This window comes from Staurois parvus, unplaced genomic scaffold (genome assembly GCF_062004578.1).
Source record: "Staurois parvus isolate SC_StPar_1 unplaced genomic scaffold, SC_StPar_1.0 ptg000086l, whole genome shotgun sequence".
NCBI classification, from domain to species: domain Eukaryota; kingdom Metazoa; phylum Chordata; class Amphibia; order Anura; family Ranidae; genus Staurois; species Staurois parvus.
This window is the reverse complement of record NW_028317882.1, coordinates 947,670-959,846: the sequence shown is the minus strand read 5'-3', so window position 1 is coordinate 959,846 and position 12,177 is coordinate 947,670. Positions and strand designations below refer to the sequence as shown.

Here is a 12,177-nt window from a genome sequence, read left to right as displayed (position 1 = left end):
GGGGAGTTTGCTTTGAATATTAAATATGAATTTAGTAGCATTTTTGGTTTGTAGTACTTAGATGCAGTTCAGTTCCACTAAGTTTTTTTTAGCGCACACATTTTTAAATTTCAAGTTCAGCTTAGTACATGCATGTACACTTACAAATCCGTGCTACCTTTTGTTTTATTTATATTTCATACTATCTAAATGCCATCTTACAGAATCTATTCAATTCACTTCACTTCCTTATTAAAAGCCAGGTGATGAGGGTGGTGCTACCATCTGAGAGATGTGATAAAATTATTACCTCACGGGAAGTGCTCTGTAGCAATTTCCTTTTGTATCAAAAAATGTTTAGTTCTGCCTAAATGAAGACAGCATAAGTATTCTAAAAATGTTAAATACTTAGATTAAAGGGATTCCCTCTAACTACTATATTGCAGACAAATCAGCATATGGTGCATATAAAGCCGCTCATAGCTTAAAGCATTTGTAAGATATACTATGATGTTGTCTTTTTTTCTACATATTATTACCTGTGGCTTTGAGTTACATTATTTTCATATAAAGTCAACATTCAACATAATATGCAGCACTGTTCAGAATACAAATACATATCATACCTACTTCCTTCATCTAATACCTTTGGGCAGCTTCTTTTTGCTGGTGTTTAAAACAGTTTGCCCTGTTCTACATATGTTTGGTGCTGCTGATTTTGTAATCATATAAAGATCTAAGAAGATGAAGCAAAATCTTTAAATAGGTACCAGTTCTTGAAGAAATGGCTACATTCTTCTATTTCTAGCCAATATTTTGGATTAAAGCATGGAAACCTCTACTTGACGTAACCAGCAGTCTTATGTTGAGTAATTGCAACGCTGACTTAAATGAAGCCAATAGTGTGCAGATATTGCAGACAGAGGGTTTAGCACCACACAAGTGAGATACAAGAATGATCCAACCCAAAACGGAGAAAAAACACTCTTAACTCTCTTATCTGGATCATACAACCACACTAAATGAATACTTGTGGGCTACTTTAATAACAATTGAATAAAACTACTAGAAATAAGAACCTAAAAGAAAACACGCTAGGGCTCTGTTGGATGTTAAGAAAAAATAAAAAATACTGCGTGGCACTTAAAGCACCAACCGTCCCCCCCGAAAAAAAAACACCCACACATACACACACCACAGTATGCCCTGCTATACAATTATTAGATTAGCCTTGGAATTTTCTTAACTCATTAGCACTGTCTAGAATAGCTATACTTTACATTATGTACATCGATTGTATGAGGGATTTGGCAAAGTTCTTATTATTCTTAATCTGAGATAAACTGCCAAACAATACTTCCAGGTCACCTATAGTAAAGAAATACCATTGTAATGGCATGGTGACTTACTTAAATACTTACTTTAATTGTGGCAAGCTGTGGTTTTCCTGCTGAGGTTTGGTTTCCAAAGGCACTGGTAACATTTGTGCGCGACATGGTTGCATTTGTCATTCCATTAAGCTGCACATAAAATTTTCACATAAGAGATATACTCACAAATAGCATGGAAAAAAAAATAATCATATATATATTTATATATTTTTTTTTAATTTTTTAAATTTGCAGGGTTACAAATAGTTATGTACATTGCAGGAGAACGGTCATTTTGCATTTACTGGTTTTTGTACGTATGAATGCCTTTATACCTGGGTAGCGTCTATATACAGGGACTTTTCAAGAGAATATCCCACTTATTAAGGCAACATAGCAAAATACAACACATTTTGGGTTACCATGGTCTTCCTCAGGTATAACACGAACATAAAATTTGCAAATTTATAACCATGTCTATCTCTATATTTGAAGCACTACTAAAAATAAAGAAAATGAAGAAAAAAAAGTAGAAATGATTGCATAGTATCCTGGTTATCTACCAACCCCCAACTGTGCAATATGCATGCACAGAAAAAAAAAAAAAAAGGGCTCCTTCAGACCACATGGCAGACACTCAGCAGACATAATTTCACAAAGGGATACGTTGCTTCGGGTTTCACTTTTTTTCCCTCTAATATATGTAGATGCGTGTGTAAATAAGCATACACAAACTCTTTCACACTTTCACAAACATTTACCGTATTTTTCGCTCCATAAGACGCACTTTTTCCCCTCAAAAAAGGGGGGAAAATGTCAGTGCGTCTTATGGAGCGAATATGGAGCGGCCAGTCCGGTATTTCCACCGCGGCCGTGTCAGAATACCGGGTCGGCCGCTCAGCTCTGCAGCGGGACCTTATGGAGATGACTGCTGACCTTTGGGGAGGTGGGGAGCGGGTACCTGAATTTGACAGGTACCCGCTCTTACTTCTTTGTTCTTTGATCTTACCTGTTCCTCTATCCAGCGGCGCGCTGTCTTCCGGCTTCTGTAGTGTGGGCACTGGGCATGACAGCCGGGCGCCAAGTGCGCATGCGCAAGAAGCGGTGCTTTTTGTGAATGGTAAGGCGGTACCTGGGACACATGACAGATCCCAGAAGCCGCCGGACCAATCACAAAGCGCAAGTGCTTCTCACTCATGCGCACTGGGCACCCGGCTGTCATGCCGAGCGCCATTACAGAAGCCGGGAAGACAGCGCGCGGCTGGATCGATGAACAGGTAAGATCAAACAAAAACTCTGCGGAAGTAAGAGCGGGTACCTGTCAAATTCAGGTACCCGCTCCCCCCCTCCCCAAAGGTCAGCAGTCATCTCTGTACTGTCCGCAGTCTCTGGTCATCCCTGTGCTGTCCGCAGTCTCTGGTCATCCCTGTGCTGTCCGCAGTCTCTGGTCATCCCCTGTGCTGTCCGCAGTCTCTGGTCATCCCCTGTGCTGTCCGCAGTCTCTGGTCATCCCCTGTGCTGTCCGCAGTCTCTGGTCATCCCCTGTGCTGTCCGCAGTCTCTGGTCATCCCCTGTGCTGTCCGCAGTCTCTGGTCATCCCCTGTGCTGTCCGCAGTCTCTGGTCATCCCCTGTGCTGTCCGCAGTCTCTGGTCATCCCCTGTGCTGTCCGCAGTCTCTGGTCATCCCCTGTGCTGTCCGCAGTCTCTGGTCATCCCCTGTGCTGTCCGCAGTCTCTGGTCATCCCCTGTGCTGTCCGCAGTCTCTGGTCATCCCCTGTGCTGTCCGCAGTCTCTGGTCATCCCCTGTGCTGTCCGCAGTCTCTGGTCATCCCCTGTGCTGTCCGCAGTCTCTGGTCATCCCCTGTGCTGTCCGCAGTCTCTGGTCATCCCCTGTGCTGTCCGCAGTCTCTGGTCATCCCCTGTGCTGTCCGCAGTCTCTGGTCATCCCCTGTGCTGTCCGCAGTCTCTGGTCATCCCCTGTGCTGTCCGCAGTCTCTGGTCATCCCCTGTGCTGTCCGCAGTCTCTGGTCATCCCCTGTGCTGTCCGCAGTCTCTGGTCATCCCCTGTGCTGTCCGCAGTCTCTGGTCATCCCCTGTGCTGTCCGCAGTCTCTGGTCATCCCCTGTGCTGTCCGCAGTCTCTGGTCATCCCCTGTGCTGTCCGCAGTCTCTGGTCATCCCCTGTGCTGTCCGCAGTCTCTGGTCATCCCCTGTGCTGTCCGCAGTCTCTGGTCATCCCCTGTGCTGTCCGCAGTCTCTGGTCATCCCCTGTGCTGTCCGCAGTCTCTGGTCATCCCCTGTGCTGTCCGCAGTCTCTGGTCATCCCCTGTGCTGTCCGCAGTCTCTGGTCATCCCCTGTGCTGTCCGCAGTCTCTGGTCATCCCCTGTGCTGTCCGCAGTCTCTGGTCATCCCCTGTACTGTCCGCAGTCTCTGGTCATCCCCTGTACTGTCCGCAGTCTCTGGTCATCCCCTGTACTGTCCGCAGTCTCTGGTCATCCCCTGTACTGTCCGCAGTCTCTGGTCATCCCCTGTACTGTCCGCAGTCTCTGGTCATCCCCTGTACTGTCCGCAGTCTCTGGTCATCCCCTGTACTGTCCGCAGTCTCTGGTCATCCCCTGTACTGTCCGCAGTCTCTGGTCATCCCCTGTACTGTCCGCAGTCTCTGGTCATCCCCTGTACTGTCCGCAGTCTCTGGTCATCCCCTGTACTGTCCGCAGTCTCTGGTCATCCCCTGTACTGTCCGCAGTCTCTGGTCATCCCCTGTACTGTCCGCAGTCTCTGGTCATCCCCTGTACTGTCCGCAGTCTCTGGTCATCCCCTGTACTGTCCGCAGTCTCTGGTCATCCCCTGTACTGTCCGCAGTCTCTGGTCATCCCCTGTACTGTCCGCAGTCTCTGGTCATCTCCTGTACTGTGTCTGCAGTCCATTAGTTCAGAATTTTTTTTACCTGTTTTCTGCCTCTAAAACCTAGGTGCGTCTTATGGTCAGGTGCGTCTTATGGAGCGAAAAATACGGTAATATACCACAAAGGATTTCCATAGCACTATTGGTAAAGAGCGAGCACAGAGATGCACCCTGTCATGACAAGTCCTTGCTCTGCCTTATTTACCTTGAGCTTAAAAAAAAAACAAAAAAAACTATAGGTACAACTTTTTCTTTCATTTTGGATAAAGTAAGAAAGGGTTATAACCTGTCAGAATTTTTTGCCATCTGTATCTCACTGGGGAGATTTCCCTTCACTTCCTGTCCCATAGTCAAAAAGGAAGTGAAAGGAAATCCCTACAAATTAAGGGAATTCCTTGGGGATCCCCATTTCATCAGAACTAGTGTCCCCATTGGAAGATTTCCCTTCTATTACTTTTCAGGGGACAACCCAAAATGTGTGATTTTCGTTTACTTTCAATAGATTTTTATTGAAAAATGTTTGCATTTAGAAGATACACTTGCAACCGCAGTCATGTGTACAGGTGGAAGTATAGAATCAACGACAAACAATTTGAGTGCGGTCGTACATAAAACAGAAAAACTTTAACAAGTGTATGAGAAGGTATACGGATCATGTCCTAACAATGATATAATATGGATAACAGGAGAAAAACTATAAGCTTATAACATGAAACTAGGCGTTGGTGAGGAGGACATCTGTATATAAAAAGTTAACTGAGCAAAGTATCAAAACAGACAAATATATGAGAACAAACTATAAATCGTCCCTTCAGGAGAGCCAAGAACAGGAAAGGAAAGCAAGAAAGAAAGAAAGAAAGAAAAAAAAAAAGAAAAAAAAGGATAAAGGAGCATGAGATAGAAATAAAGGGGAGGACATCAAGAGCACCCGAGCCCAAACTGTAGGGTCTCTTTAATTTATAGCAACGTGAAATGGGCCTTTCATATAGAAGGATGGGCCATGTTGGATCCATGGAGCCCATACTTTAAAGAATTTCTCATGGGTATCGAAAAGAATGCTGGAGAGCATTTCATTGACAAAAAAGAAATCTAGGCGGCAGTGAACATCCGTGAAAGGAGTAAACTGTTTCCAAGCTTTCGCTATGGGTTTTTTTGCCACCAGTATTATATAGGTAGCCAGTTTAAATTGCAGTTTGGTGAGGCCTGGGGGTCTCAGGTGCAGAAGGATATGCCACTGGTCCCTTGGGAAGGGACAGGTAAATAAAGATTGTAAGAGTTCAGGTACCTTTGTCCAGAACCAGGAGAGCCTAGGACATGTCTACCATATATGGAGGACATCTCCCATGGTAGGGCATCCCCGGAAACAAGTGCGGGGGGCTGACGGGTGAAGGTGCGGCAGGCGGGATGGAGACCGGTACCACCTCGTGACAGTTTTAAAGGCCGATTCAACAGTGAGATGTTGATAGAGCAGGAAGTCAAGGTAGTCCAAATTTGTGCCCAGCAGCCCCTATCTTTAGTGCTTTTGAGGTCCCTTTCCCACCTGGAAATGCAAGCATGGTTGTTTGAATTGGGGAGGTTATTCAACTGTGAATAAAGAATCAATATAAGTTTGGGGGAAAAAGGAGTCCGATGACAAATATGTTCGAATAAGGACAATTGAGTCGTCGGGTCTCTATCAATGAGCCCCGAGGTCAGCCATTGTTTGATTTGTAGGAATCGGAAAAATTCAGTGTGAGGAGCTCGATATTTATTCCTCATTTCTGCCCAGGTTTCCTTTACTTTCAATAATGGTAATGGGTAATATGGGCACAGACAGAAATAAAAACCGACAAGTGTTCCAATCCCTCTGCACTCTATCCATAAACTAAAAAAAACGTTTTGACTTTACTATACTTTAACAATGAGCTTCTTCCAGCAAATGTGATCTAGCTACTACATGGAAAAGAAAACTAAAGCTCCACCTTCAAACTAGATAGAAGGCAACATTCTAATGCAGCATTTTACATTTACTCAGCAAAAAAGTATAGTAATTGCTGACCATATGAATAAACTATGTATACAAACATTGTACTTGCATAACCCTCATAATAATATTAAAACCTCAGAGTTTTTAGCTTAACACAATAAAATAAACATTCACTAGTAAACTAAGTTGAAATTCTTATACCAGCACTTTCAGTTTAAATATCTTGCAACGCTGCTTGCTCCTGCTCTCTCCGTGCTGCTTCTTGGAACTTCCAGTCTTCACAGGAAGTGGTTAGCATTGAACAGTGTCACCTCCAGTCAGTCTAAGTTTGGAGAAGTGGGAGGATGGGAATGGAAAGGGGCAAGGAAGTGCCTTGCCATACTAGGTGGTGTGTTTCTTTTAAATCACAAAGTGTAAGGAGATACAAGTCTAATGCCTACATGCATGGGTGGTTCCATAGGATGCTGCAAGAGAAAGAAGCTACCGTGAAACCATAAGCCAGTCATTGCACTGGCTTATACAGGGACATAGGTAAGGACCAAAAGATGGAGAATCTGCATACTCCGTGATCAAAGTCAGCTGCTAAAAGGAAAAGAAAGAAAAAAAAAATCAAGGAGAAATTTATTCTCACTTGAACTACATGGTTAGCCCTTCTGCCTAGCAACACTAGGGTCATTGGTTTGAAGTCAAACCATAACACTACCTGCCTGAAATCTGCATTTTCTCCTGATGCCTGCATGGGTTTCCTCCGGATACTCCGGCTTCCTCCCACACTCCAAAAAGACATGCTGGCTGGTTAATCCTGGCCCTAGTATATATGTATGAATGTGAGTTAGGGACCTTAGATTGTATGCTACATGAAGGCTAGGGACTGATGTGAATGTACAATATATATGACAGCGCTATACAAGTACCTGTAATAAATAATAAAATTCACATAGGAAACAGAATGGTACCATAGCAAGAATTTGTTTACTTGAATACTTGCCTTCCGGGTCTTGTTACTTGGAGTACTCTGCGTAGATGATCCTGCCGGTCTTTTATTTGGAGTTTTAAATGGCAGAGGGTCTTCTTTTTTCTGGGTCTGTAAAAAAAAAAAAAAAAAAAAAAAAAAGCTAAATTTTTTTTAGTAAATATCAAGCACACCATCATAAGACCAATACCTCCGGAAGTAGAGAATGACAGAGAATTGCATATTTGCCACAAGCACTGGAAGAGCACTCACCCGATCCTGTTTCTCCCGTTCTTTCTGCTGTTTGAGTGTTTCCCACTGATTTGCAACATAATCCATAAACTTGCTTCCATTAAACAAAAATGGACATTCTTGTTCCACCTCCCATACTTCTATCCTAGCCTTAAGATCTTCCTCTAGCTAAGAGATAAACATATTTATGTTACACACATTCACAGATTATTCAAATGTGGATTTGAAGTTTCAAAAATGCACCTTATTTTACCTTAGACAGTAATTTCTGAAGTTTTACACGTTCCTTTTCCTCTTTCAGTAAACTTCCTCCTCGGTTTGAGAATCTGTTAGGATCTAATGCCTTTTTCTGGAAGATAATGTATACAATTAAAAACAAGAAATTTCTCATTTGTAAAAAAAAAAAAAAAAAAACATAACAACAAACAAAAACACAATTACCAAATAAGCAGCAAAATAATGAAATGTGTAGAGGCAATTTGTATTTCTTTACCAGTAAACAAAATCACACATGTTCGGTTGTTACATTCAAAAAGCAGAAGCTACCCAATCCAGTGTAATCTCTTCTTGCCATGTGTCTACTCACTTTCTGCTCCAAAGCACAACATTTCAGTTTATGTCTGTCCCCTCTTTCTATGGAAAGGCATCATGAGAATTTGTGCCTGAATTTTCCCCCAGGAAAGTGAGCTCTTAATGCTTAAGGAGGTGCCAGGACGTCGTGACGCTACGCCGCCGGAGCCACGTGGAGGCCCGGCGGCCATCTTTGACTCTGGAGGGTTAGTTCATCTCTGCAGTCCTGATACTGTATATTTTGTTTTTACTGCAAAACACTTGCTTTTTTCAATATACTTTGTTACTACACTATGGGCACCCTTCCCTGACTCCTTTTGAGGAGTATTTATTTGCAGAGCCCATTTTTGTGATCCAGTTGCCTACCCACCAGTCTTATCCAGAGAAGGAAGTTATCCTGTAAGCAGGCAGCCTCTTCTACCTAATACTTAAAAGGGACCTCTGGTTACCTGGATCTGAGTAATTTGTTACTGGGCATTTGCTGACTACTATCCTGAGGGAGGACCACCTAAGCCCTGACCAGACCTATATCTGATTAGGAAACCCTGGATGTGATACTTAATGCATATAACTATTGCACATCTGCTGAGTGTGAACAAAGATAAAATTAAGCCTTATAAAACCAATGCAGCTGGTGAGCTAAAGGCACTCAATTTTATTACATTCTTTAAACAAAACAAAAAAAATTAAAATGTATAACCTCCAGAGCTACAAACTGAGACCAGTTTGTTTCCCACTTGGCAATGGAATCAAGAATTAGCTTGCATTTTTCATATTGCAATCTCAGTCTCACAATTTCTTTATCATGCTGGGATAAAAGATCTTCTGTGAAGTCATCTGTAACACAAAAGCATAAAGTTTTCATGCCACGTATGCACAGCAATTTACTTCATACATTAGATGTGATGTTCTTACTGAACCCAAATAAAAAAATTCTAATATATATATATATATATATATATATATATATATATATATATACACATATATACACACACACATACATATATACACATATATACACACACACATATACACACACACACACACACACACACACACACACACACTCTATGACAAATTCAATTCCTGGAATGCTGAAAGCCCACAGCATAGCACTAAGGTGGTGGGACACAGCCATATTCTAACTTGCACTCGCCTAGGTCACAGAAAAGCTGACTCAATCTTTATGCAGTAGAAGAAATAACACGTGTGTGCATTGTGCTCTTGGTGGAAAATGAGTAACAGGAATCTGGAGCAGTTGATTAACATAAAATTTTGCAAGAAAATTGGCAAAAGTGTGAGTGAAACTTTTGCTCTGTTACAAGAGGCTTAGGGTAAACATTCCATGAAAAAATTAAGTGTATTTTGAATAGCATAGGCAGTTTAAGAATGTGTGGAAAGATGTCAACAATGACGCAAGAAGTGGGCAGCCAAAAATGCAAAGGACAGATGCAATGTGGATAGTGTGAACCCTCCTATGCTCAGAATGAAGATTGAATGTGCAAAGGACGGCAGGAGAATTGAATCATGAACAGGGAAACAGTGTGGCAGATTCTAATGGAGGATTTGTGAATGAAAAAGATTTCTGCAAAGATGGTGCCTTGAATTTTGACAGATCATCAGAAAGAATGAAGTCTTCAAATTTCATCCGATCTTTTGAAGAGTGCAGAGGTGTTTCTTTACAGTCCATGCCCATTCCGAGAATTAAATTATGTATATTACAATATACACACACACCATAAATTCATGAAAGAGCTGTGCTACAATTCCATTTTAAAGAGGGGGAGCTACTCTCTCCCTACATGGTCTCAAGACATGTGTAATATACAGGTGAAACTCCAAAAATTAGAATATCGTGCAAAAGTTCATTTATTTCAGTAATGCAACTTAAAAGGTGAAACTAATATATGAGATACACTCATTACATGCAAAGCAAGATAGTTCAAGCCGTGATTTGTCATAATTGTGATGATTATGGCTTACAGCTCATGAAAACTCCAAATCCACAATCTCAGAAAATTAGAATATTGTGAAAAGGTGCAATATTCTAGGCTCAACGTGTCCCACTCTAATCAGCTAATTAAGCCATAACACCAGCAAAGGGTTCCTGAGCCTTTAAATGGTCTCTCAGTCTGGTTCAGTAGGAATCACAATCATGGGAAAGACTGCTGACCTGACATTTGTGCAGAAAATCATCATTGACACCCTCCTAAAGGAGGAAAAGCCTCAAAAGGTAATTGCAAAAGAAGTTGGATGTTGCTGTATCAAAGCACATTAATAGAAAGTTATGTGGAAGGAAAAAGTGTGGAAGAAAAAGTGCACAAGCAGCAGGGATGACCGCAGCCTGGAGAGGATTGTCAGGAAAAGGCCATTCAAAAGTGTTGGGGACTTTCACAAGGAGTGGACTGAGGCTGGAGTCAGTGCATCAAGAGCCACCACACACAGACGGATCCTGGACATGGGCTTCAAATGTCGTATTCCTCTTGTCAAGCTGCTCATAAGCGTCTTACCTTGGCTAAAGAAAAACAGACCTGGTCTGTTGCTCAGTGGTCCAAAGTCCTTTTTTCTGATAAGAGCAACTTTTGCATCTCATTTGGAAACCAAGGACCCAGAGTATGGAGGAAGAATGGAGAGGCACACACTGCAAGATGCTTGAAGTCCAGTAAGAAGTTTCCACAGTCTGTGCTGATTTGGGGAGACATGTCATCTGCTGGTGTTGGTCCACTGTGCTTCATTAAGTCCAGGGTCAATGCAGCCATCTACCAGGAGATTTTTGAGCACTTCATGCTTCCTTCTGCAGACGAGCTTTATGGGGATGCTGACTTAATTTTCCAGCAGGACTTGGCACCTGCCCACACTGCGAAAAGCACCAAAACCTGGTTCAATGACTGTTGGATTACTGTGCTTGATTGGCCAGCAAACTCACCTGACCTGAACCCCATAGAGAATCTATGAGGCATTGCCAAGAGAAAGATGAGAGACATGAGACCGAACAATGCAGAAGAGCTGAAGGCCGCTATTGAAGCATCCTGGTCTTCCATAACAGCTCAGCAGTGCCACAGGCTGATAGCTTTCATGCCACGCCGCATTGAGGCAGTAATTGCTGCAAAAGGGGCCCAAACCAAGTACTGAGTACATATGCATGCTTATAATTTTCAGAGGTCCGATATTGTTCTATGTACAATCTTTGTTTTATTGATTGCATGTAATATTCTAATTTTCTGAGATTGTGGATCTGGGGTTTTCATGAGCTGTAAGCCATAATCATCTCAATTATGACAAATCACGGCTTGAACTCTCTTGCTTTGCATGTAATGAGTCCATCTCTAATTCCACCTTTTAAGTTGCATTACTGAAATAAATGAACATTTGCACGATATTCTAATTTTTCGAGTTTCACCTGTAGTCTCTCTCTTTCCTGAACGAACCCACATATAAGACACTTATTCATTGAGAAAAAAAAAAGTGGGAGGTGAGTTACAAGGTATCATGTACAACTGGCTAATTTGTTTTCTTTTTTGAGGAAGGTTTCGTGACATTTATGTGTGTGTGTGTAGCTTTATAGCTGCACAAACCTGTAAGAGGTTAGTCACATGTCAGATGTCACTCCACCATCTATTATCCTAATCAGTGAACAGCTAGATGTGTGAGAAAGCAGCCTCTGATGTGTACTGAACTAAAGGGTCTGAACTTTCTGCAAAACAGTAATTTTAAATTGGCCAGAAGCCAAACAGTATTTACAAATTATGCCCTATTTATGAAAGGGACCTTTAATCACAGACTAGCTTAATCATTTAGTAGGTACAGTATTGTATACAAGAACTTCCATATTTTAGCACAATATAACAGGAGCGACTGTGGACCACAAAGGCTACTAACTCTTACCACTATAGTATGGTGCAAATGCCTTTCTTTGTTCTTCGCTATAAAAACATTTATCCCAGTATATCTTTAGTTCATGCCTTATCTTTAAGATTACTTCCTTCAGATTCGCTATCTTCATCTCCTCCAGTCGTCCAAGCTCATTTTCCCACTGAAAATGGACATTCAAAAAAGTTATGTCACTGTGCCAATGTTATTGTGAAAGAGAATCTCAATGGGCATAAAAGATTCAAAATCCAAGTTATGCAGCAGGTAAAGCTACTAACAGTAAATGCTGTCACCATATTATATTATCAAAA

At 42.0% G+C, this 12,177-nt stretch overlaps 1 protein-coding gene across 3 annotated transcripts in view; it reads right to left on the bottom strand.

The window, feature by feature from the left end:
• The window catches only part of LOC149468462 (protein regulator of cytokinesis 1-like), a 74,086-nt gene that overhangs the window by 34,161 nt on the left and 27,748 nt on the right, over positions 1–12,177 (bottom strand). For all 3 annotated transcript variants that reach the window (XM_089669964.1, XM_089669967.1, XM_089669968.1), the window contains exons 7-12: positions 11,882–12,029; positions 8,694–8,830; positions 7,677–7,772; positions 7,445–7,591; positions 7,208–7,303; positions 1,401–1,499 (exon numbers count right to left, since the gene is read on the bottom strand). In XM_089669964.1, the coding sequence (XP_089526090.1) occupies positions 1,401–1,499; positions 7,208–7,303; positions 7,445–7,591; positions 7,677–7,772; positions 8,694–8,830; positions 11,882–12,029 (723 nt within the window). The remainder of the gene's footprint in view (positions 1–1,400; positions 1,500–7,207; positions 7,304–7,444; positions 7,592–7,676; positions 7,773–8,693; positions 8,831–11,881; positions 12,030–12,177) is intronic.